Source organism: Quercus suber, unplaced genomic scaffold (genome assembly GCF_002906115.3).
Source record: "Quercus suber isolate HL8 unplaced genomic scaffold, Cork oak 2.0 scaffold_355, whole genome shotgun sequence".
Taxonomy (NCBI): Eukaryota; Viridiplantae; Streptophyta; class Magnoliopsida; order Fagales; family Fagaceae; genus Quercus; species Quercus suber.
The window spans coordinates 749903-777048 of record NW_027069807.1 but is presented as its reverse complement, the minus strand read 5'-3'; the positions used below and the strand labels follow the sequence as shown (position 1 = coordinate 777048).

The 27146-nt window shown below is 35.1% G+C and overlaps 1 protein-coding gene and 1 long non-coding RNA gene across 4 annotated transcripts; both read left to right on the top strand.

Moving 5' to 3' along the window:
* Positions 1-326: 326 nt before the first annotated feature.
* On the top strand, positions 327-9904 carry LOC112020520 (uncharacterized). Of its 3 annotated transcripts, none has more exons than XR_010623689.1 (7): positions 327-806; positions 2393-2452; positions 2961-5249; positions 6070-6122; positions 6206-6325; positions 6412-6503; positions 9679-9904. It is a non-coding gene; the product is annotated as an uncharacterized LOC112020520 (long non-coding RNA). The 3 variants fall into 3 exon arrangements; XR_010623688.1 differs by having other exon boundaries at positions 6070-6129; XR_010623687.1 differs by having other exon boundaries at positions 2961-5324; positions 6070-6129.
* A 13607-nt stretch (positions 9905-23511) lies between these two features.
* Positions 23512-26710, top strand: LOC136061819 (uncharacterized). The gene is made up of 5 exons (XM_065760147.1): positions 23512-24196; positions 24361-25280; positions 25359-25408; positions 25555-25601; positions 25894-26710. Exons 2-5 carry the CDS (start codon positions 25049-25051, stop codon positions 25922-25924), a joined length of 360 nt encoding a protein of 119 aa, XP_065616219.1. The 5' UTR covers positions 23512-24196; positions 24361-25048; the 3' UTR covers positions 25925-26710.
* The last annotated feature ends 436 nt before the right edge of the window (positions 26711-27146 follow it).

Genomic DNA, 27146 nt, shown 5'->3' with positions numbered 1-27146 from the left:
GAGTTCTCTAGTTTTATGTTGGACAATGCATTGGTGGATATTCCTTTGAAGGGCAGCCTGTACACATTGGTCCAATAATCAATTGTCATCTTACTTTTCTCATATGACCATAGTTCAGAACAACAGTAGAAATAAGTCTCTAATAGGATTTACACCTATAGAAAATAAAGCTCCCACGACCTGAAATCATAGACAAGGCGTCATGACGGAGTTTCAAACAGAACAGAAAAACTTCCAAATCCATTTCTGTGGGGGACAATTAGAATCACTCCAAATTTTGTAACAAAAAAGGGGGGCGTTGGGGCATTGTGGGGTCAGATTTCTATGAGGGGGACTTCTGACTTATATTATATTTTTGTCTATTTTCTCTATTTTTTTCGCGAACACAGTCACTGATGGTTACCCGAATTGTTAATGCTGATGGCTATACTGATTTGATATGCTTAATAGCAGACTTCACGTTGAAATCTCTTCATTCTTGACAGGTTTGTTTATCTCCCATATGTTGAGTATTTTTTATGAAGAAATTATCGAATTTGATTTTATTATGGATAGATTTAATGAAATTCCTTGCTGAATTGATGAATTTGATATCTTTTAACGGTGGGTTGCCAGTAGTGTTTATTACCTTTTAAGGCTGTGGTCAAGTTTGATCACACATATACGGTTTTTGAAGACTGACACAGCAAACCTGCTGGATGAATATGAGCCCAAGATTGTAGAAGGTTTCATTTCTTCAAGATTTGATTCTTTGCAGAGGAGATAGCTGCTATGATTTTAGCAGTGATACAATGCTTTAATTTTCAGTAAGTAAATTTTTACATTACTTTTTGTTTCATTTTGCTGCTACTGTCCGAATTTTCTGATGAACTCTCTAAGGATCCACTTGATAATGCTGAACTCATTTAGGATCAATGTGATTTCGTTCCTTACCTTTGCAGATTTCAGGTTTGGAAAACACGCTCAAATCAAGCATACTTTTGAAAAGGGGATAATTACAGCAAACCACCTGGGGTTTGGCCTGTTTGCGCTTTGCCTACTCGTGGTTCAAAACTTATCACTTTGCCCTCCTGAGATTACTTCTGTTTAGTTTTTGTTACCCACCTCTGTTATCCCTGTTAAAAAACACATTTTTTAGACGAAAACAAACAAAAAACGAATCAAAAAATTAGGGTTTGATATTAAAGATAAATGTATATGAATGTAACAAATAAAATTCCAAACAACTACAAATCAAATTGTTTGAAATTAAAACAAGTACAAATTAATGAAATGCCCACAGATTATGGAGAGTCCGCATATTACAACAAACACATAACACAACACAAGATCAGAAAAAGAGATTGGTGAAGCTTGAGTATGGGTTTGGGTTTGATTTAGATCAGAAAAAGAAAGAAGAAAAGCTTGAGTAATGGCATCTGGTCTAGTGTTGAAAAAAGAGGGGTGGGCAAGGAGGCTTCGCCATGGGTGTGGGTTGGCATGGAGATCAGTGAAGCTTCTGCCATGGAGATCAGTGGTGAATCGGTATGGTGGAGGGATATGGTTATGGTGGTCTTCATGGGGGCTGGCTTTCACGATGAAGGTGTGTATGGTGGGTTTACCAGAGGGGCTGGCTGTAAAAGGTGGGGGAGGTCCAACGGTAGGGGATCCAAAGCAACAAGATCGGAAGACTAACAAAGTGGAGTGGGTGAGATCAGCGAAGGCTGGGCTAGCATGGCCTCGAGGCAAGATCAACGATGGCTAACGAGATCGGCGGAGGCTGGGCAACAATGGCCTTGGGCGAGATTGGCAGTGGCTGGAGATTTCTCTTTGGTGTTTGTGGCTGGTGGTCTTCATGGGGGTTGGCTTTCACGATGAAGGTGGGTATGGTGGGTTCTTTAAAATTTATAGATGTAACTTATAGCCATTAAGCTTGTTATCTGACTTCTGCAAGAGATGCATATTCTGGGTTTGAAAAAATGTCGATCTTGTTTTGGGTTTGAAAAATTTTTGATCTTGTGTTCTGGGTTTGAAATTTTTTTGATTTGAGTCATGTTCTAAGAGATGCCCATTTTGATCTTCTTTTCTTTGTTGTTTTTGTTTTGTTTTTTTTTTTTTCTTGTTTTGAGAGGAGAGGGACATAAAATGAGAGAAAATAGACTTATTTACCTCTCTTTTTAATAGAGGTGGGTAACAGAGACTAAACGAAAGTAACTTCAGGTGGGCAAAGTGATAAGTTTTAAACCATGGGTAGGCAAAGTGCAAACGGGCCAAACCTCAGGTGGGTTTGCTATAATTATTCCTTTGAAAAGTTTTACATTTCATTTATGGTTAAACTAAACTACCCTTCAAATTTCTCAAAAATTGCTATTGAATTTGACTTTAACCCTATCTTTTCTTGCGTGAATTGCAGTATGAAAATTGTGGTATGTATATAATGAAGATTATGGAGCCTATCTCGCAATTGTTTGTGGTACTCTATTGAATACTCCCTTTCCTCATTTTATCTTCCTTTCTGCAATAACCTATATATATATTGTGGGGGGAGAAAAACCCAGCCCAGCTTATTCGGCCCAAGGCCCTAAAAGAGGAACATTCTTCATCCGAGGAGATGAAGCCTTCAGTCGGAAGCCCACGCCAATGGGGGATGCCTGGAGACGAACACGTATACCATCCGAGGAGATGCTCATACGTCCGAGCAGTCATGAGTCCTCGGATCCGAAGAGGTTTGATCAAACGCGAGTATGGGAGGTTCAAGTGATCTATTTGACAAGTGTAAGGAGGGACCCACTCTCTACAAAATTTATTGTTTTGGGCTCAGAGGGTTCCAAATCCATACCTCCTTGGGCTTGGGCCGCAAAAACTGACCCTACATATATATATATATATTTATATATGGTTAAACTAAACTACGCTTCTAATTTCTCAAAAATTGTTGTTGAATTTGACTTTAACCCTATCTTTTTTTGCGTGAATTGCAGTATGAAAATTGTGGTATGTATATAATGAAGATTATGGAGCCTTTCTCACAATTGTTTGTGGTACTCTATTGAATACTCCCTTTCCTCATTTTATCTTCCTTTCTGCAATAATCTATATATATATATATATATATATACACACACGAAATATAAATGTGAAACTTTTGACTTTTCTTTGACTACTTATTGTGCCATGTGCTATACAAATTCAGGCCACATATACTTTTAAAATCACTGACCAAATGTGCCTGTTCATTTTGCCGATTAAACTAACAGTTTCAGTACAAATTTCAGTAAATCTAAAATGAAACATGTCTACTCATTGTTCAGACGCACTGGAAAATAGAAGCGTGTATTATCCAATGGGTAGATAAAATTTCAAACTAACATAACTTGTCATCCCAAAAGAAACTGCCTAAACTAACAATGCTTCAACAAAGTTAAATAAATTCCATTAGAAGCGTTCGTACCAATTCACTCCTTCAAACACCATTATAATCTCTGGCTGTCTCTCAAAACCCATATTTTATCTTCTTCTTTGCACAAATCTCAAATAAACACTTTGAAACCACAGAAATCCCTGCTCAGATCCAAGAGACTGCCTCTCATGGCGTTTACAAGGTCTGGGTTGGCCTTTACAATGTCTGCGTAGTGTTTGTGATCTCCCTTTTCAGCAGGGGAACAAATGGGACATTGGGAAAGATCAAGTTTCAGGGACTAAGACGGTTACATTGGAGAGAGGCTATGGTAATTTTTCTTAATGGTTTTTGCTAGAATCATCTTGCCGTTGGGGAGATGATATGGTATGTTGCGTTTGGTGTTTGATTTTGCGATTACTCTTGCTCTGTGTTGCTTTTATTATTATCTCTATTAAATCTTCAACTTAGATGATAAAGCATTGGAAGTGATGCATGTCTGATCTTGCTCATGCAAAGTATTTTATTTCTGATTGGTTACCAGGATAAATGAGTGGAAGGGATTAGAAATTTAGATCTTTGTAATATGCTCTTTTAAGGGGCCTGTCATCTCTTCTTAGTTCTTAAGATATCACTTGCCCGATTACCTTTAACCATGTCAACTGGTGGTTAGATGAACTCCAGTATACATATATTTATTTATTTTGTTTATTTTCATATTTTTTATTGAAAGGGGAATCTTGGGTTTGTGTTTCCTATCAAATTGAGATAGATGTGTAGTTTTTTAGTATTTTTCTATTCTTCTGCCGATGAGGTCTTCCTCCTCTAATACAAATGGATAGTGAGTAGGCAATTTTCACATTTGAGCATAATACTATTGGACACTTACACTTTTGCACATTCTAAGTCTTATAGAAATTTTAACTCTCACATATACCAATTTACCGTTTATTTGTTTTGTTATTAAATTGTTCGTCTTTGTTACAAATAAACAATGGATGTGATATTGATAGTTTGCAATTTCAGTAAAGTTTTGATTCATAGATTTTATATGAATGCAAGCTGATTATTGAATTAAATCTTAAATAATTGTTGATGCATTTGCATCACCTGGATTGCAGGTTCAGAGAGGTACATTTTAGAGGTATGACTTCTTTGGGTGTATATTTTAAATTTTTGAGAAAACAATCATATTGACAAATGGATAAGGGTATATTAGTAACTGCATTTGTCCTTAAAGAATGGATATTGGAAGCTTCAAGGAGGCTGAAAATAATTATAAATGAATCATTACAATTCCGTTAGTCAATTTGTATTAACGAATCATTACATTTCTAGGTCTTTGAGAAAATTATGATCGATGTTCAAAGAAGATGAAGATTACAGATAAATTGAGCATCCCATTTTAGAAAGAGGGCCAACACGTAAATGGCTTCTGATAATAATCTCTCCCCCTTTGCAGTTGATTGGCCAATCTTTAATTCTATTAGTGATGGATTATAGAATGTCAGGTTAGTTGGTGATAACATGGTTTTAAATTGCAAATGTATCTAACACATGATTTATCATACATACTTCAAATGCATAGTCATGTAAAAAGATTAATAGAGAAAGACAAGAGGACATGCAGTATGTTATTCAGCTGATGGTATGGCTGATTGAGTGAATCAAGGCAAGTTATTCTTTTTGGCAAATTGTTAATTGAGCCAAAAGCAGCTTCTAAATTGAGTTCTATTTGCATAATTGTACTTTATGTATATACTAATGCTTCTCCTGCAACTTTCAATTCCAATTTAGTAAAAATTAATTTGCTAACATCTCTGATACAGGAACTCTCAAATGCTGTGCCGCCACGTTCAGTCTTGATTTCCTCGTATGTGACTGCTATGGATTTGTTGTGCTAGAGAATTCATGGTCCACTCCCAATACTTTGTGATCATGATTCAGTGTATCGAAAGTTTTTTTTTTCTTATATTTATCATTAATATTTGTTTGCAATGCATTTGCATCAAGTCTCATCATAGAATTCATGTTTGTTTAAGCCAGGTGATGAAATTTTTTTCTTTTTTGATTTTTGTTCTTTCCTCCTTATTTTTAAAAATGATTGATTCTAGGAAATATATACCATCATCATCTCCTGTGGCATATTTGTTTTCTCATTGTGTTAGGTAGTGAGTACAGGACTTTCTATAATATAACATTTTGTTTACATTATTATAGTGGTATTTTGTCATCATCATAAATAATTGTATGCTTTGATTTGTTTAGGTCTTTTGGGTTGATACTAATTATCTAGCTAATTGGTAATCGCATTGTCTCTTGGTCTAAACTACTAGGGCTGACATGGGCTGAAAGGCATATTTGAACCCAAATTCAAGTTTTGAACAATTGCCTACAGCCCTTTTATGATAAGTAATAAAATTGTATTAAAGCATAGAAACCTCCTCATGTATATATACGGTGTATACATAGATAGCCTAAAGAATTACAAAGAATGATAGTTATAATCATTGTTATCAGTATCGTACGATATGCTATATGTAGGGTTATAATCAAGTTCACAATAGATGCATCAGGAATACTTTTGAGAAGTTTTACATTTCTTTATTGATTAAACTAAACAACAGTTCAATTTTCTCAAAAATTGCTGATGAATTTGATTTTATCACCATCTTTTCTTGCATGTATTGCAGTATGAAAGTTGTGGTATGTATATACTGAAGATTATGGAGCCTATCTTGCAGTTGTATGTGGTACTGTATTGAATGCTTCCTTTACCCACTTTCTTTCTGCAATAATTTGACATGACGTGTAATTTGCTTTGTATAGGATGGAGCGAACCTTGAATGCGATGCAGATAACATTCAACTCTTTTTGGCTGAAGTCAAACTTGCTTGGATAGTGCATATTGTTGCTGCCATTCTCAAGACTTTGCAAATTTCTGGCCAGGTGTTATGTTTTTATTGCTGATTACAATTATAGCTTTCAGGAGAGAATTGTGTATCTCATCAGGCCCTTTTGCTTCTCTATTCCAGTGGAGAATTGCAAGAAGTATTTGATGCAGAACTTTCAGCTCGTGTTTGATGGTTGATAAATGTAACAGACAGTGGGTGGGTTACACAGCCAGGTTTGTCATTAAACCGAGTTGGCTTTTTATATATTTTATTTTATTATTATTTTTGCATTCAAATATTTTCAGTGCAACTTAAAAATGCAGTAATTATGGTATGGAATTGTCACATTTTATATCCATTTTTTTTTCCTTTCTTTAACATATTTTTATAAACATTAACATGACATCTTTGTATTAGGAGCTTGGAGTTATAAGTTTATGTCAAATAGTTATCTCACATATAGTTGTTGTAAAGGGATATCTCGGGCAATTCATAAGTGGAGTCTATTAATCATGTGTTGCCCATATCAAGTTATATCTAAGCCTGTTGCTACTAGTACTGTGATAAGGCTTATTGTTTAAGGTCTGGATATGACTTCTGGAATCAATATGAGGTCTAAAGTAACTTGCTTGACCAGTCACAGTTGTAGGACATTATGAAGTATATGTTACCATTTTGTTATCTGACGTCGTTAATAATGCACATTATGAAACTTCTAATCCCCGGTCTATGCATAAAGTCAGGGTGGTAGCCAGTTTGACTCAAAAGATCTGAGGTTTCAATAGCATTGTAAAATACCTGGAATGCTACTTCAGTTTTCCTTTTTGGAATAGTTAAGCCCAAACTCTTACATTAATGTACTACCAGGTTATAAATAAACTTCTTGGGTACAGACTGACTAGATTTGGTTTTGGACTTGACATTTGGAGATTATATAATTGTTTTCCCACTTAGACCATAGCCCAATTTGACTGGTTGCCACTTGTTCTGAGTAATATAAATGAGAGGGACTAATTAGAAAACATTATATACATAGTATGTGTTGTTTTGGGGTAATTAATTTTAATCCTACACACTTCCCGAAGATTAACACTAATTAAATTGTATTACACTTGGTGTTAGTTACCTCTAATTAAGCTGAACCAATTGTGAGTCTTACATGTGAAAGAAGTTTAGAGAAAAGTGCTTGTTAAATTTTGGAACTTTTACTTGGTTTTCATCGTTTAAATTTTGTAGTGATCATTTTTCTTATTGTCCATTCTTGAAAGATTATGTATCATTTACTAGTATCTATTTCTCTGTTATGTTGAGTGTGATGTATGTTGTGGCTGAGTTGTAGCTTAAATGGCACTTCCTCCCCTCTTAAGAAAGCGTGGAGGTGAGGACTCTTTTGTTGAGAGAGAGAGAGTGGATGTGATTTCTACCTTGTTAGTTGTCTTCTTTTTTTAATTCTTAATGCAGTATGCTATACTACTGGATTCTTCTCCTGCTGCTATTAATGTTTTTTTTTTTTGAGCAAAGAACGATAGCTACTATTAATGTTATTGCTACTGTCATTTAGTCCATTTGTTAATCTCTGGATTGTTATTGAACGCCATTTCTAAGTTTTGATGTTTGCAACAAAAGTTGACCTTGTTTGTATTATGTTAGAATTATAGTTAAGTGATTAAACTTACAATTTCCTAATAGTTTAAGTTGTTGGGACAATCGGTAATTTGACATGGTATCAGAGCAGGAGATCCTAAGTTTGATCCCTGTCTTCACTCTACCTTCCATTTAAAATGTTAAATTCCCACTTGTTGGGCCCCTACTTATTACGGGAAAGTTTAGGCTCATTGGTGAAGGGGAGTGTTAGAATTATAGTTAAGTGATTAAACTCACAATTTCTTAATAGCATAACTTTTGGGGACAATTGGTAATTTATCATATTATATCACACATTTATCTTGTTACAAAATTATATATGACATGGTGTTGGGCCCCTACTTATTACGGAAAAATTTAGGCCCATAAGTGAGGGGGAGTGTTAGAATTATAATTAAGTGATTAAACTCACAATTTCTTAATAGCATAACTTTTGGGGACAATCGGTAATTTATCATATTACATCACACATTTATCTTGTTATAAAATTATATATGACAGGGGTGTGGATATCCATAAGAGTTCCAATGGAAGCATCCCCATCCAAATCAATTTTGTGGGGTATCTTGAGACTAAAGGACTAATGTCTTCACCATGAGTCTTTTAATACCTTCCCCAAAGACGCGCAATAAAGAATAGAATAAAAAACCTTGCTTGTTTGGGGCCAGTTCTTGTGGCTTTGTTTATCTTCTTCACTTCCATTTTAATCTCTGATCATTTAAATATTTTTAGAATGATCCACTTTGTAATGTCACAGTGCAATAATAAATGATCGACTATGTTAGAGCTTCTCATATAAATGCAACACCAATGTACTAAATCATTTCATCTTTTCATGAGATTATCACAAGTTAGAAGCTTCTTGTAATTTGCTGTCAACACAAAGAATGCGATCCTTTTAGAAGCCTTAGCACATGAATACTTTTATATGGGAAATGTGTGTCATCGGCATAATTAATATGATTGCACATTGAACCTACCATTCATATTATTACAACAACAACAAAGCGTTACTCCTAAAATTTTGTTGTGAAGATTATTTTTCTATTCATATCTATATCTATATATATATATATATATATTTTCCCGTGTCCTGGATTTTTTAGTGAAGGTTATTTTTCTAGGATAGAATGTAAACTCTTTATTTCTTGTTTTACCACCTTTATTGGTAGTATGCTGTGATCTTTTAATTGAGCAAATACGTTGCTTTGAGCAATGTAAATTTATTGAAAGCAGTAGGTTTTATGTCAGATCAGCTTTTGACCAGTTCTTCTTTGACAATCCAATCTACATCTTATCTGATATTTATTGTGTCCTTGTCTTTCCGGTTGGCCGTCCTTGACTGATTGTGAGTGGAGGAATGCTTGAATTTCCAATGAACTAATTACGTTCTATCTTTTTTTATGTGATAATTTGTCGTCTAGAATTGGGAACTTAATGTCCTCTATTTTCAGTTGTAGCTAGTTTGTAAAATGAATGTGTTGAGGTGATAGCTGGGATATACTTTGATAAGTTTGTTCTTAATATTACTGAAAATAATAATGGAGATAAATTTTGGTTGCTTACGTGCTTATAGTCTTGATATTCTGCTTATACCACTTGACATATATCGTTTTATTGTAATTTCAGTTCAACTCAACTTGACTAAGTCTTAATCCCAAATAATTCATGGTTGACTATGTGTATCTTTTCCTATCATTACATTGTATCAAAGGTTGTACTCTCTTGTTAACTTGAGTTAAATCACTCTCTCATTTGTGCAAGGATTCTCGTTTATGCATTGTGAGTTGTGGCTAAGTTTTATGCTAGCTATCAATTTGCTGCACCTGCCACTTTTCTTTGGGCTTGGTACTAGCTGTATATAAAGATTAGGACACTAAGCATCACGCAGGCAGAGTCAACTTAAAAATGATGGTAATACATTGATTTTTATGTTAGAATGGTATCTTTGCATTTTTATTTCTTTACAAACTTTTATTTAATTGTAGTATCAATTTTTTTTGTTGACAAACACCACCCCCCCCCAGGTTTTTACTTTATCATGAGGTGGGCTTTCAGGTGTGTGTAAGAGATATAGTCCATAATCTTCCTTCTCTTTTACTGTCGAAATTGTTAGATATTGATATTGTTTCTTTGTACATGTACTCGAAACAGTGTTAACTGTGTTGATTACTGTAGTTGAAGACATCGAATGCTCCAATATAGCTGATGTTATTGTTGAACGGAATCTTCTGAGTGCTTCAAAAGAAGGTAATTAAATTCTTTCATTCCTTCTGTTTGTTTCTAGCAACTGTATTATGTAAATGTCATTAACCCCTTCGGCACTATCAATAGTATATCAGGATTAATATGCTTTTGTATAATAGTGAGCTTATCTACTGATGTTGCAAAGTTGTTTCTTTTATAAGAACTTTTGTCAACCAAGTATTGCAATTTTTTTCCTTTTTGTCTTTGGTGTGAAATTGAGAAAATATTGCAAGTTTACTGCTTGGTGCCTTGATGACAATCCTATGTTGTGACTTCTTGATCGATGTTTGGAGATTGTTATCTTAGAGGTAATATTGAATGTGTTCCAACTGGATATCTTAGAGGTAATTGTTAGGAAACATTATCTAGGACATTAAGTGAACTGCCCTGTTTCTTAAATTCTTCTCACCTGGATATCCCTTCAGTAAAGAATGTAGTATTGGTGTATCTTCTTCTGTTAGTACTCTCAATCTTTTTAAGATACTAGAATCGTAATTAGATTAGTACATGAAAGTATCACCCTTCAATTTTGTTCACCCAATTCCCTTACTGTTTGGAAGGAATCGTATCAGCCTAAAACTTTAAAGGAGACATATAGAGAATGTCTCTCAATCCCTCAAAAAAACTGTCTTAGTTTTGCTAAAACTAAGATCAAAGTTCTGACTTTTGATTTCTAGATGGATGAAGAAGTTGACTTCGGCGTCAAGAATGAAAGAGTCCCCTCAAACAACGCATCCTATGGGGTTCTTATTTTGTCTCTAACTTTTATTTTCACAGATTTAAAAGGTAAATTAGATCTGTTATATGTTTTTAACTTTGACAATTTTAATTGGGTTTGGTTCCAAATTTAAATTGAGGAAAAACTATTTTTATTAAATATTTTCGGTAATGGATTTTTTTTCTTATTTTGAAACATGTCCCTATTGGATTTAATCATTCAATTTATTTCTCTGCAGAGATGAAGTGGAATCTTTCTACATTCTTGAGTCTCTTATTTCATTAAAGCAAAAGTAATTTATTTTCCTAATATTTTCTTCAATTATGGTTTGCTGTCAATTTAAGAATTTTGATTCATAACCCTTTTCTTCTAAATTTGTTGAAATTAGGGAAAACCCTACGAGATGAAATCCTACCTAAATTTTAATGGTTGGTTATCTTTTAAACTTAATAATTTCATTTTAATTTTTGGGTCTTTGTTTTCCCTTACTTATTCTGTTATTTGTAACGGGGAGTGAAATTGTGGGATTTTGAATATTTGCTCAAGGTTATTTCTTAATTGCCATGAAGAGTTTTCTGATGAGCATATAAGTGACATGTATGGTTTATGTGAAGGAAGCATTTTTCTGCAATATCATTCTTCATATCTTTTTGGTTCTTTAACCTGCTTCTACAACAGTTTATTTATTTATTTTTTAATATTTAGTGATTCCACTAGTAGTGTACTTTTTTTCATTCTTTACATTTATTTTCCTCAACTTTCTTTTTGGTCCTTCATAATTACTCTAAAATGATATAATTAACTTGTTATTTTGGTACCATTTGTCTATACCGTTGAATATAATAAAATAGGGCTACCTCATGCACGCATATTGCTTTTCCTACATCCTGATGACAAACATCCTATGCGACAGCAGTTAATTTAGACATATACAACAAAATCACGTTGCTATCAATTAATAAGTGCCAAGGTCAATCTTTGCAACGTGTTGGACTTTATTTAGATAGACCAGTTTTCTGTCATGGACAGTTATATGTTGCCCTCTCCAAAGTTACAAGTAAAAATGGCCTTAGGGGACATATTGTAGAAAAAGATTATGGTGATCACCTTCATACAATAAATATTGTATATAAAGAAATATTCAATAATCTGCCTAGAGGTAACACATACTGTTTTTTAAAATTATTTCAAGTTGTTTGTAGTGTAAATTAGATCGTCACTTATACAATCTTTGCAAACACTAGATTTTTCTCTGTAGTTATATACAAACTCTACTGATGTTTAGAGTGTTCAAATATTACAAATTTATATCACAATGGAGTACACAACTTTGAAGCAGATATCTGTGGACAAAGACAACTCAACTGTGAAAGTTAGAGTTTTACAATTGCGGAATGTAGTTAACATATCAAATGACCATGACCTGATCAATCTTGGTATGATACTGGTTGACAAAGAGGTAAGTTCAAAATTTCTCATTCTTTTATTCATTGTGGTTCATAGGATTGGTAGATGAGAATATCACATTGTCAGGTGAGTTTAAGATTTGGTATGATTCAAGTTTATAGTTGTTTTGTTGAGGTTTTATATTTTATTTTTTTGTTTGTAGAAAAAAAAATACATTAGTTTTTCCCTATGTAGCAATTTAGGATGTGGGACCCTCTATGATAGTGGGTTTTGGATGCAATAATAATGATTGCAAATTTGCAACTATTAAGACTTGATTTTACACAAATTAAATTTTTACTGTTGGGTGATTTGTTGAATATGAAAGTCGATATATCATGATCATTGTGTGTGCATTATGTTGTTGTAATCATTATCATATATTTGGTTGATTATTTTGTTCTGCTTGCATGCATTAGTAGTTAAAAAGCATATTTGGGTTCTCTATTTCCCTGTTTGGCTAGTGAGAAAATGTGCGAAATTTCTCTGGGCTATTTGCTTTGTCTAAAAGGATAGGTAATGTGCCACCGTATAGTGCTCATATGGGTGTGTCGATTTGCAATTTGGCTCTTTCATTACTTTTCCCAGGTTTCGTTTCCATTTTTTTCAGTGGATTATTAACTCTAGTCTCAGTGCTTAAGCGTTTGAAATTTCTCATGCGATTCTTATGCTTTTTTTTGTTTGTCTTGTTTGATTTTTGGTCATTTTGTGTTGGCAATCTTAATATCAATTTCAATAGCTAATCTGACAATGCCTCTTATAGGTGTGGGGTTGTAATATAATTGTGTGACCTGAATATGGTCGTAAAAGGAAATCAAGATAGTGCTTTCTCTTCTAGTGGCATGAGTTGGGCTTTTGGGGAATTATATGGATTTAAGTTATGTTTTGGATTTGCTTCATAATTTGCTAACTTGTATTTTTGCTAATTAATTTCCTTGTTTCCAAATACCAGGAAGCAGAGAAGAGCTTGGCTTTCAGTGTTAATTGGAATTGCCTTTATATTTGTTGGGTAATATGCTAGTTTTTCTATTTGTTGTTTTGCAACCCTGCCATTCTTAGTGCATGTTATTAATATCATTTTTAGTCACTCTTTACTGTTATTTATTATAATCTTTTTAGCATTTTGCTTTAGGTTACCTAAGTTTTGATTGTGCTTCTACCCTAACCACTTGTTTTTGATTTGCTTTAGCTTTAACAATTGTTCGTTGGGGTTTTTGATTTTCTCTTTTACTTTATTAATTTATTTTTTGTTAAATGATGCTTGTGTATCTATTTTTTATTTTGTATAGTCTATTTAATTCCAGGGGTGATGCGTTTGCATTCTTTTTTGTAAGGTTGATTTGATTTTGTCGTTCTCTTTCTTATATTGTTCTGAGTTGAACTTTTTTTATTTTTATTTTATTTTATTCTTGTAAGTGTTTTTCTTGAACTGTGTAGCTGGGTATATGTATTTTCAGTTTGCTACCTGTGGTGGATTCAAAGCTTGCGCCACTAAGGGTTTGCACTTTCCTCTTGTACATTTGTCTACTTGTCTTGTTTCTATTGATGTTTTCTTTGTACAGGACAGGAAACTTGTTGGACGCGGCCGCATGCATGTCCCAACCATTTTTCTGCTCCAAAATAAAAAGCTGAAATGCACTACCTCACGCCGATCTCTTCTTCTTCTTTTCAGTTTGCTACATGTGGTGGATTCAAAGCTTGCGCCATTAAGGGTTTGCACTTTCCTCATGTACATTTGTCTACTTGTCCTGTCTCTATTGATGTTTTCTTTGTACAGGGCACAGGAAACTTGTTGGACGGGGCCGCATGCATGTCCCAACCATTTTTCTGCTCCAAAATAAAAAGCTGAAATGCACTACCTCACGCCGATCTCTTCTTCTTCTTCTTCTTCTCTTAGATCTATAATCCTATTTCCCTTTTACAGTTTTGCCCCTTTGCCCTTTCTGTCCATGGGTGCCTTTTATTGCTTTGTCTGCCTCACGGTGTCACACATTAAGAGCTCTTTTATCTCCAGCCACCCACTTGAACAAAAGATGCGTAAATAGATGTTTCGTTTCAAATTCTTTTGCCTTTTATGAGTTAAAAGTCTACCACCTATCAAGCTAGGTAGTCAACTTTTTACAATTCTTTATTCATTATCTAGGTAGATAGTATCAATGGCTAGACTTTAAAATGCTTCTAATAGATTTTTTAACAATTATTTAAAAATAAATAATATTTTTGTTATAAAACGAATTTTATAAGTTGGAAATATATATATGAATTTTATAAGTTGGAAATATATATATATATATATACATCCCCGCTATACCTGTGTTCTAATTTTTCAAAAATTGTTGTGTTGTACTGTACCGTTATCCATGTTCGTATCCTAGATTGTAGGATATAGATTTCACGTTTGAAGTGTGCATATCTATGTTTTTGTGTTTAGCCTATGTTTTCATATAATTTACACATGCTGTTTCTTTTTTAGGTTTTGACCTGTGATAATTAGATGGAAAATTAGTTTTTTATTTCATGTTGCTTTGTGATGCTTTAGGTGCTACCTAAGGCCCATGTGGTTTGTCCACTGTTCCTTTGGGATGCCCTAATATACTATTAATGTTGAAACCCCAATAGGCAGATTATTAATAACTTTCCTAACAGTTACTTTATTAAAAAAAATACCCTTTTTTATTTGCTTTATTTCAATTTAAATCTTGGATGGCAATTTTCGAAAACAATAACTATTTATTTCAAAGACAATAATATCCCCATAAAAAGTTGAATCCTCTACGCTGGACTAATAATATGGGATGGATGCAGGCAGTAAGTCACAAGAAATAGGTCTCTTACGTGTGTTCATTTTGTTTAGAACTACTGATTTGATGGTTGACCAGGTTCTTGCAGTGCAAAACAAGAAGGAATAAAAGTATGCAAATCCCATTGAATTGAGCTAGTTTGTGGATTTCATTAAGCATGACAAACTCCAAACTGAGACCTTCATTATCAGGCCAAACCAGTGTAAGTTTTCATTGGTTGACTGTCTTGCAATTTCAATGCCTAAGCTTTCCTTTTTGATATTTTTTTTTGCTTATATGTAATTGAAAACAATGTGAAGGTTTATTAAAATTTCTTGTTATAGTGATGTTTTGGCTTAGCTTGATTTTCAGGTGTCTCATGGCTTTTATATAACCCCTTACTTTTCATGTTCTTTGAGCAACGACTCATATAGCCTTTGATCTCTTGACATGGGCTTTGATCTAATATCTTCAAATCAGAGTTCAAGTTGGTAATATCACAGGTTTCAACATATTTCTCTCTAAATATGTGAATTATCTCTAATTTTCTAGAATGTTGTAGCTGCTTTGTTTCAAAGCCGTCCCTCCTTCTCTCAATGTTTTTAAAATTCAAATCACCTAAAATTTTGGCTGCCAATTAATATGTGCTTTTATTTGATCTCAGGTTCAAAAGATACAATCTCTCACATTAAATATTAGAGTTGTTTATGAGTTTGTCTTCTGTGTGTTTATTTGTAACTTTTAAAATTTTCTAAGGTATTCATGCTCAAAAGATATGTTCTTTGGTGGTTGCCATCTTTCAATGTCTCTCTTATAGATTAATATTCTAATTGCATGATTTCCATATGTGATCAGTCTTTTAAGAAATGGTTGCAATGTGTCTGGTGAAAGATTAAGCAAAGAGGCGGAACTTTTTGAAACGCCCCTTTTTCAATCATGCAAAGTCTCTTGAGATTTCTGTGAAGAAATGATTCACTGACTTGCCACCCCTTTGGAATCATGTAAAAGCCCTCTTGGTTACCAGTCATATTGCTGAGATGCACCTTCCGTACTTTCACTTGTCCTGGTAAGCTTGTCTCTTGGCTATGGTTAATTTTGCAGCTTAAAGATCAAGTGCAACTTTGTAAAGAATAAGAGATTATATCACAAGTCATAAACGTTTGTCCACGCCATTAAATTTGAACTTAAAATGCATGTAGCTACGTTTCTTTAGTTTTTATCTATATTTACTACATATTTAATTCAATTGGATGCACTTCTTAAGAACAGTCGATGTAGGATCTCTCACTTAACTTTAGTTATTTGTCAAAACCATCCCCACACCCTCTCTTTTTCCCAATTTTGTTTTTGTTAAGTTTTTCCAATTCTTCATATTGACTAAGTTCCCCCTTTCCATTTAGGTACACTACTAATGATATGGAGCTTGATGATGCTATGCATATGGCTAGTTTGATGCTGAAGGAGGGGTAAATGAATGTTAAGCCTTTTTTTTTTAATAAATATATTTTTATTTAAAAAGCTGTGGTGGGGTGCAGCTAGAATGGTAAAAGCTCGATGTGTATGCTAACAGGTTGATGCTTATCGGAGAAGATGTAGATGATGATTAAGGCTGAGAATTGTTGGATAATGTTTTGGAAGGGTGTATCTTCATGATGCCATACATTGGTATAAGTCATTGGCTTCTTGGAAAAACCATGTATGGAGGGTAGATGCATTCCTGCCTGAATGGGTATTACATGGAGCCAAACCTAGAGAAAGTAGATTTTCTTTTGTGGTCGTAAGTTGCCTTTTGATTGGAATTTTTCCAGTGCAAGGGCTAGTTGCTTAGTTTGTAGAGAGGTAACTGAGCTAGGAATACCCGAGCCATTAGGCTTAGGACTGGCTTGCTTGGTGAAGGAAATTAAAATCAATTGATGGAGAACTTGAACTAGAATTGCATTAAAAATTAAGAATTAAAGCTGGAATTACAGAGAAACTGGAGAAACAAAGTTTCTGTCCAGGTCTGAAATTAAGTTAAATTCACATAAAAACTTATTGTACTCTTACATAGCTAGCCTATTTATAACTTTAACTATTAGGAAATAAAGTAGCCAATAGTTACATAAGTCAAAGCTGTAATTAAAGAGGATACATGACATATATTAGAAGTCAAAATAAGGGGCTGTTGGCAGTCCTAAGAGGTCAGAAGGTTGGCTGGCTGGTTGTTAGTCCTAAGGATAGAGGGTGGTGGCAGATATGAGAGTCAAAATAAGGGGCTACTGGCAGTCCTAAGAGGTCAGAAGGGTGGCTGGCTGATTGTCAGTCCTAAGGATCAAGGGTGGCTGCAACATACTCCCCTTCATAAAGGAAACTTGCCCTCAAGTTTCAGTTGGAAAATAAGGCTGCAAATGCTTTATATTGAAGGCCTAGAAATGTTTAAGTGAGGGGGTAGTTGGAAGGTGTAGGCATTGTCATTGATTTTAGTCAATACTTTGCATGGACCTACTTTCCTTGCTCCCAACTTGGAATAGGAGCCATGAGGACACCTTTCTTTAGTCAAAATCACCCATACAAGGTCCCCTTCCTTGAAAATTAGTCTCCTTCGGTGAATATCAGCAACAGCCTTGTAGTTTGCATTGGAATGTTCAATTCTCTCCTTGACTTGTGCATGGACAGATTGCATAAAATCTGTCATTTCTGTTGCTCTTACATTCTCCTTCTTAGAAAGTGGCAAGGGTGCCAAATCTAAGACACTCAAAGGTTTATTCTCATACACAACTTCAAAAGGAGATGTGTTAATAGTCCGAGTAAGAGAAGAGTTGTAAGCAAATTCAGTCAAGGGAAGGATACTTTCCCAATTCCTAGGATTTTCTCCAATCGAGCATCTCAAGAGATTTCCAAGACTTCAGTTGACAACTTCAGTTTGACAATCCGTTTGAGGGTGGAAAGAAGTGCTAAAGCTTAATTCAGTTCCTATCTTGCGCCATAGAGTTCGCCAAAAATGAGCAAGAAATTTAGCATCCTTGTCGGAAACAATAGATAGGGGAACACAATGAAGCTTGTAGACTTCTTTGAAAAATAAGGCAGCCACATTGGAAGCATCCAAAGTCTTTTTGCATGGGATGAAGTGAGCCATCTTGGAGAAACGATCCACTACCACCATGATTGAATCACTCTTTCGTTGTGTAGGTGGAAGGCCAAGAACAAAATCCATACTAATATATTCCCTTGGTTTATTAGGCACTGGAAGGGGTAAATACAGACCTGCATTAGTGGTTGTACCCTTTCCTTTTTGACAAACTTGGCACCTTTGAACATGCCGCTCAACATCTTTAGTCATTCCCGGCCAAAAGTAATCTTGTTTAAGGAATTCTAGTGTCTTTGATTTGCCAAAATGTTCCAAATTATGCTGTTCAACAATCAACTCCCTTAGAGAACATTTAGGCATACATAATTTCAGCCCTTTGAAAAGAAATCCATCTTTCAACCAAAAGTCAGATTTGGTAGCTTGCTGTCCCTGCCGCCATTGTTGGTATAGATCACCAAAATGTGGGTCATCTTGGTAATTCTCCTTGGAAACTTCAAAACTAGCAACCTTAGCTTGCATTTCCACCAAGACATTAGTCCGCCTACTCAGCCCATCAGCCACTTTGTTGAGAATTCCTGACTGATGTTTCAATGAGAAAGTGAATTGCTGCAAAAAGCTTGCCCACTTAGCATGCCTCTTGTTCACATTAGATTGGGTATTGAGATATTTCAAAGCCTCATGATCGGTGTGTAGAATAAACTCCTTGTAGGCCAAATAGTAATTCCAATGCTTGATGGCTTGAACAATAGCATAGAATTCCTCGTCATAGGTAGAATACCTAAGTTTTGCTTCATTCAACTTCTCACTAAAGAATGCTATGGGCTGCCCTTCTTGGCTAAGGACACCCCCAATTCCCACTCCTGATGCATCATAATTAAACTCAAATATCTTGTCAAAATTGGGCAAGGCAAGGATAGGAGCTTCAATTAACTTCCTCTTCAAAAGTTGGAAGCTTTCTTGGGCTTCATCAGTCCAAACAAAGGACTTTTGTTTGAGACAATTGGTGAGATGTGCTGCAATGGTGCTAAAATTGCTAATAAACCTTCTATAAAAGGTAGCAAGACCATGGAAACTCTCACCTCATGCACACTAGAAGGTGTAGGCCAATCAACAATTGCCTTAACCTTGTTTTCATCCATGAACACTCTTTGGAAGACACAACATACCCCAAGAACACCACTTGATCCATCCCAAGGGTACACTTTTTCATGTTACCATAAAACTTTTCTCTCCTCAAAATGTCAAGCACAAGCTGTAAATGCACCAAATGATCCTTCAAATAGCGGCTATACACCAAAATATCATCAAAATACACCACAACACAAACCCCCAATAGTGGTTGCAACATTTGTGTCATCACCCTCATGAAAGTATTAGGTGCATTTGTCAAACCAAATGGCATAACAAGCCATTCAAATAATCCATGATGTGTCTTAAAGGCCGTCTTCCATTTATCTCCTGAGCGAATTCTAATTTGATGATACCCACTTCGCAAATTAATCTTGGAAAACACTTTTGCACCCAGCAAGCAATCTAGCATGTCATCCAATCTAGGAATTGGAAAACGATACTTAATTGTGATCTTGTTGATAGCTTTACTATCCACACACATCCTCCAAGAGCCATCCTTCTTAGGAGTCAAGAGAGCGGGTACCGCACAAGGGCTAATACTAGCCCGAATGTAGCCTCTATCAAGAAGCTCTTGAACTTGTTTTTGCAACTCTTCCTTCTCCTTTGGAGCCATACGATATGCTTGTGGAGGATTTAGAAGTCACTTTTTCCTTCATTGGCAACAAAGTATATTGCTGATTGTCTTTGCTCAAGGTATAGGTGTTCTTCTTCCCATCATGCATCGTTTGGCAATCATGTTGCCAAGGTCTTCCAAGAAGGATATGGCACGCATCCATTGGTATTGCATCACAACAAACTTCATCAAAATATTTCTTTCGGATAGAAAATGGCACCAAGCAACGCTTCGTTACTTTCACCTCATTACCCTTCTTGAACCAAGAAAGTTTGTAGGGATGTGGATGATCTTGAGTGGCAAGCCTCAACTTATCAACCACCTCCTGAAAGACCACATTTTCACAACTTCCCCCATCGATGATCATACTACAAACTCTTCCTCCAATGCTGCAAGTTGTATAAAAAATATTGGTTCTCAACCAATCTTCTTCGGAATTGAATTTAGGAGCAAGAAGAGTCTTTCTCATCACAAGTGTTAAGCCCTCTTCTTCTTTAAAATCACCACCAACCTCATTTGAAGGTTGATCAAAGATGGGTTCTCCATTTTCATGTTCAAGCTCTTTTACTTCCTTCAACATAAGAGCCTTCTTCCTACAATCCGAAGATCGATGACCCGGCTCTCCACACTTGAAACATTTGAAAGTACCCACCTGTTGTTGTCTACCCCCACCAACAATGGCTGTTTGAGACTGTTTTGGGGCTGTAATAGCAGATTTAGAACCTGTTGGTTGCTGTTCAACCCCAGAAGTTTCTCCTCTCCCATTTGTGCTTGAGTTCCTAGCCTTATAACGGCTAGAAATCCACTGTCCAGACCTTAAAGCTGGCCTAGTTTGTTGCTTCTCTACTAGTAAAGCCCGGTTGTAGGCTTCCGACACGTTCCACAATAATTGAAGACTAAGGACATCTTGGATGGATGGCTTCAATCCACTCAAGTACCTTGCAACCAATTGTTCTTCACTTTCATTCAAATCTACCCTTACTATAAGTTGGTGAAATGCCTCCGTATACTCCTCTACACTTCCCTCTTGCTTAAGGTTGTGTAGGTCTTTGTAGAGTGATTGGGTGTAGTTGAAAGGAAGAAATTGCTCACGGAGCTTTTTCTTCATCTTCTCCCCAACTCTTGATCTTGACTTTACCACTTCTTTGGCGAGAAATTTGCAATTGTTCCCACCAAGCGGAAGCTCTCCCTTTAAGGTGAATTGCGACTAGCTTCACTTTCTTTTCATCTATAAATTCATAATAATCAAGCAACCTTTCAACAGTGTTAAGCCAATCTACAAAGTCTTCTGGTTTGAGACTACCCTGAAATTCTGAAATTTCAACCTTGAAGTTGTAGTCAAGCCTTGTCTTCTCAAAATGAGAATGAGAGTCATCAGACTCGTAGGTAGTCTCATGAGGAGGTTGCATACGCTGCACCACCTCCATAAGTGCCGCAACTTGTCTTCTTAATTCAGCAATCACGTCTTCTTTCTCTATGTTTTGATTTCGTCCAACATTCCTCCCCACTGGAGGGTTGGCTTCAACTCCTTCCCCAACATCCATTTGATTGCCCCTTATTCCACCTCTTCTTCTTTGAGCCATTAGAAGCTTCACAATCTTTGAAAAAAATTGTAAATAGAAGTAACAGCACAGGTGATAAAATCTGTGATATTTGCAACAGCCACAAATTTGATTGGCACAGGGAACCTAGATCTAAATTCTAGGATCTTGAATGGAGGGAGAAATAAAGAAATACAAGGAAATTTAGGGCTCAAATGATCACAGTGGTAGGGAAAAAGAGGACCAGATCTGTGCGCTGATACCAAATGATGGAAATCAAAATCAATTGATGGAGAACTTGAACTAGAATTGCATTAAAAATTAAGAATTAAAGCTAGAATTATAGAGAAACTGGAGAAACAAAGTTTCTGTCCAGGTCTGAAATTAAGTTAAATTCACATAAAAACTGATTGTATTCTTACATAGCTAGCCTATTTATAATCTTTCACTATTAGGAAATAAAGTAGCCAATAGTTACATAAGTCAAAGCTATAATTAAAGAGGATATATGGCAGATATTAGAAGTCAAAATAAGAGGCTGCTGGCAGTCCTAAGAGGTCAGAAGGTTGGCTGGCTGGTTGTCAGTCCTAAGGATAGAGGGTGGTAGCAGATATGAGAGTAAAAAAAAGGGGCTGCTGGCAATCCTAAGAAGTCAGAAGGTTGGCTGGCTGATTGTCAGTCCTAAGGATAGAGGGTGGCTGCATCACTTGGGCTGGTTGGTTCAGGTGAAAAAGCCCATGACAAGTGCTAGAGAAATTCATGCCAGACCTCAATTTGCTTTGGGCAAGAAACGGTCATGTTTAGCATAGCTTTGGTTCAACACTTTCACATTCAATCTTGTGGATCTAGTCCAAGGGGCAGTTATGTTAAGCATCCAATTACCAGAAGAGACACAATTACTATCCTTTTGCTCTATGAGCAGTCTGGTTGACGTGTATTCCTTTGGCAAGGTGCAGACATTCTTGGAAAGACATGCTAAACTCCTTGTTTCATATGTCACTGTCACATATGCTGTGCTGGCATGAACTAAAAATGACCGTCATTAATTAATTCAAATGATTAAATTTGGTTTAATAATCTTATAAACAATCTAGAGTAATTTTTGGTAAGCATATCACCTAATTTTGCCAATGGGCTCTAGCTTGATTAGCACTTCTTCTCCCTCAATAGTGGGAAATAGGGTGAGGTTGTGGATTCAAAACTCACATGGTGTGGCTTTCCAATAACAAATCTAATTTCAGAAGGATGATGAAACGCTTTTGCTTTGTTATTACTAATTTCAAAATGGCAACATAAAACTCATATTTTTGTATAACAAGTTGTTATAACTACTCAATGGCTTTTGAATTGGTAGGTTTGTGGACATTGACTCAACTATTCTCCATGCGTGGGGATATATCTAACTTTTATACGGACAAAACCCTAATGTGTGCTTTGTTATTTATATGGGTATTAGTTTATGGTTTACTTTGAACCTTTTGAGCTCTTTGTGGGTGTGCTAAACCCTAACATGTTTCTTTGGGACTTTGCTTAGGATATTGTGAGTGACTATGGAACTTTAAATTGTGTTCAAGTCTATTACTTTTATTACCACTAAATTGTAATTTCAGCATATGACAATGATGCCACTGAGTTACTTTTTTTTTTTTTCTTTTTCGCACCCGGGGTGGGGGTGGGGGGTGTTGTAGAAAATTGTTTATTTGCATTCTATGGTATTATTTGTTAACATGGAAAGGAGTATTGTGGTGGAGGAGAATTGTTGTAAGAGCAATGTTAATACTGTCTCGAAGTCAGATGGGCTGTTTATTCGGATTGACTCAATATCTGTAGATCTTGTTAGTGTAAGGATAAGAGTGATGCTGGAAAGTATGAGCATTTTTCTATACGGTTAGCCTCCTCCCTAATCATGTAATAATCTTTCAGATTTGTTTTTAATTTTCCAGCTATGTGGCAATGATTCAATACTAGTTCTATTGTAATTGTGTGTGTGTGTGTGCGTGCACTTTCTGTGAGTTTTTGTTGGTTTTTTTTTTTTTTTTGGGGGGGGGGGGGGGGGATGGATTTTTTCTTATGAGAAACATGATCTTTATCACTTATAATTCATACACAATTCCTGGGGAGTTTTTTTCCAAGTATATTGTCTTATTTTTGAACTAGGCATTGTAAAGTTCTATAAATTTCTTGAATGGATCCTCTTGTGCACTTTGACTATAGTTGGCGAGTAATATTGAGTTGTCTCTTGCATGGGTTACCAATGTTCAGCTCAATAACTGCAATTGTAAGTTTTATTTATGAAATCTTCTTTTGTATTGTCACTATAGCTATTGTAAGTTCTGTTTGTACAATCTTCTTTGATAGTCTCAGTATATTGAGGGTTCGAGTTCTTGCATATTTCTTCAACTTATTTTTCTTTGAGCACCTTAAATTTTCACCTAGCTTGACTCTTCTTTTTTGTTTGTTTGTGTACTTATATTATTTAGTAGTAAGTTATGCCTTACTGATTTATTTTGTTTTTTGATAAGGGCCTTACTGAATTATAGTTATGATGATAGACAACCTTTCTCTGGTTTGTTGATAGCATGAAATAAACATAGCCTAAAGGATCTAATTGTTGGGAAACTTACTAACATAGCCTGCAAGTTTTTTCTAATTGTTTGTTTGAGCTGCCACTTTAATGTTCCTTTTGATTTCCATGTAGGTAGATGCGGCTTTGGTGCCCCTTTGAACATAATTTCACATGTGAGTGCCTGAATGTCTATCCATTTTGACTATGTTCTCACACTTCATTTGCATTATCCTTATTTCTAAGCAATTATGTGATGCCTTCTATAATTGAGTCCATTTACAAAAATGTACATGCTTTTATTCTGAAAGTGTTTTTATGTTACCTATCCTTCTTCCAGGATTTAATAAATGCATATGTCATCATACCTCAAGATATGTGGGATCTTAGGTTATTTAAAAGAATGCCATCAATGTAAGTGCATTTTACTTTGATTACATGTCAGTGGAAACAAATTCCTTTTGATTCTCCATGCTTCCTTTTGTGCTTTCAGGTTTCTAATGCCCATTGCCTCATAACCTTGAGAGTCTTTTGGTCTTTTAGTGGTTTTTGGCTCTCTTTCTATCTCCAACCACTTATATAGTCTTTTGCTTATTATTCGTCCTTCTCATCGTTGTCCACATGTCCTACAACAAAGAGATTTTTTTATAAAAAATGAGAAGTTTGTAATTATTTTTGTTGGGGTGGGCAGAGTTCTTTTGTGTGTGTACTTAAAACTGTGTTTCCAACTACACTATAAGAATTAGCTTATTATAAAGGTATTCTCTTGGTTCCTTTTTTAAATTCCTCAAATACTATTATGTCGCTTAAAAAAAAAAAACATTGATAATATTCTATCAATTTTGTAATACATTGACATTCAAGTTGGATTTTTATAATATTATCATGGCCTAATGGGATTCCTAAAATTGATTTCTAGTAACTAATTATGATGTCATATTTATGGGATTCAAATTTTCTTTATGCTTGAGCCCTTGAAATTTTCTGTAAAAGCATGAATCCGTGAACTGTTGGATTTATCTTTTTAAATGCATCGGGCACTCTTGGAGTTTGTGGGGGCTAGTGGATCTGTTGGGCCTGAAGCTGTTTGCTTCTGCAAAAAAGAATGTGGATTTATGGATGGCAAGAGCTGGTTCCAGGACTCCATCTGCAATTCCCGTAATATACCATGTTTCAATTGCCCTTTTAATATCCTGCTAGTGAGTTTTGGATCAATATTAAACTGGGAAGTCAAACATTTGCTAAAATGCAACTATCCAGGTTAGTTAAGTTTTTATTTCTGTTAGTCCCTCCTGATTTGATCTCAAAGATGAATGTCCCTATAATCTGTTTGAACAGGTGCTTACATTGGACCAGAGCCTACAACACACAGATTCATTGTTGTTATGGTATCACAAGTTGCCCTCACTCTCCTCTGTTATTTATGAAGGCTAATTAAGTTTAAATGCACTATGTAAAATACCATGTGCGCATTTTCTCCTTCCCAATACCCTCCCTCCCCTCTAATTTTTTTTTTTTTCCCCTTCCTCCTTAGACATTGAGTGCAGATCTGACAAGTAGCAAAGAAGGCTTTCTGAACAGGTATTCGTTTGGGAAAATATTCAAACCCCCCTCCCCCCGGTGTGTGCAGTGGTTTCCCCTTAGAAAACCGAACCTCATGAGTTTTCTTCTCCCCAAATGGTATTGCTTTATGTGTCAACTGGTTAATTGTGTTGCACTTAACCCCCCTAGGGCTTTTGGATATAACACAACACCTCCCTGTGGTATTTTTGTGAAAATAATATGGAAACTTATAGTTATTTTCCCTCAAAATCTATCTTCTTATTCTACTCTTTACATAATGAAAGTTTTTGGTGACTTTTCTTTTGTGCAGAGTTTTAGGTCATGGAATCTTGCATAGGTAATTTCCTCTGAAACGATTTGTTCCCAAACGACTTGGTGAGCCTGAATCATTTACTACTTGTGTTTTATTGTTGGACCATGCAACAGAATGTTTTCGGGTTTTACGACTCCATTACCCCAATTTCTCATGTTAAAAAAATTTAATGCTGATATATCTACTAGGGCAACGAAGTTTGATAGGGACCTAAGGCCATATGCTCTCTTATCTCTAGATATCTATATTCTTTTCCTAAAATTTTAAGGTTTCTTTATTGAATTAAGACGCAAGTTAAAAGAATTTGCTAAAATGACATAGGGTTGAGATCAAGATTCTCTTTGGTTTTCTTAATAATCTCATATAGGTACTTTTCTCCTTATTGTATAATTACTAAAAATTTTACATTGAATATAGATAACCTTGTTGCCGTTGTGTTAGATCTTATTTACGATTGAACTTAATTCTCTCTTAACTATTTGATTGACCCTTTTGGGTTATTGATTTTTTCACACACATACGTGTGTGTGTCTTCCACATAATCATTTTTAGTCTATATTTTATTATTGGAGCTTGGGATTTGTGTTTTCTCTAGCCGCATTCTTAGAGTTTGCTTAATCCTTGGGTGATGCATTTGCAATGCTTTAACTAAGGTTGATTTGATTTTGTTACTTGTTAATGAAACATCATTTTGAGTAGTCTTAAAATTATTGCAATTTAAAGTTGTCCTAAACTGTGTAGCTGGGATTCTGTGTTTTTCAATTTACTCGTGCGAAAAGTCAATACCAACATCACTAAGGGTTTGCGCTTTTATATATACTAGTCGCGGACCCGCGCGTTGCGCGTGATAATTATTTTTATGGTGGTTTTATTATTATTATTATTATTTTTACAATTTAAATTAATCTAATAATGAGTAATGCATTTCGTAATTATATTTTTATTTATTATAGGAACAATCATATATGTAACATAGGAACAATCTAAAACACCAAAAAAATGTAAACTAAAAAAAATTAATAAAACTTAACAATGATTAATTGAACCAATATTAGGATAAGATTTTGTTTTTGATAATCTATTAAGGTTATTTTCTTTGTAGAAATTATAATTTCGGCCACCCAAAACATATTATCAAATAAACAATTATTGTATATATACAAATTTTAACTTTTGCAATTTGTCACATATCCAATTATTTTCATTTGGCTAACCTTTACTTTTCTTTAAATGAATGGCATTATAGAGTA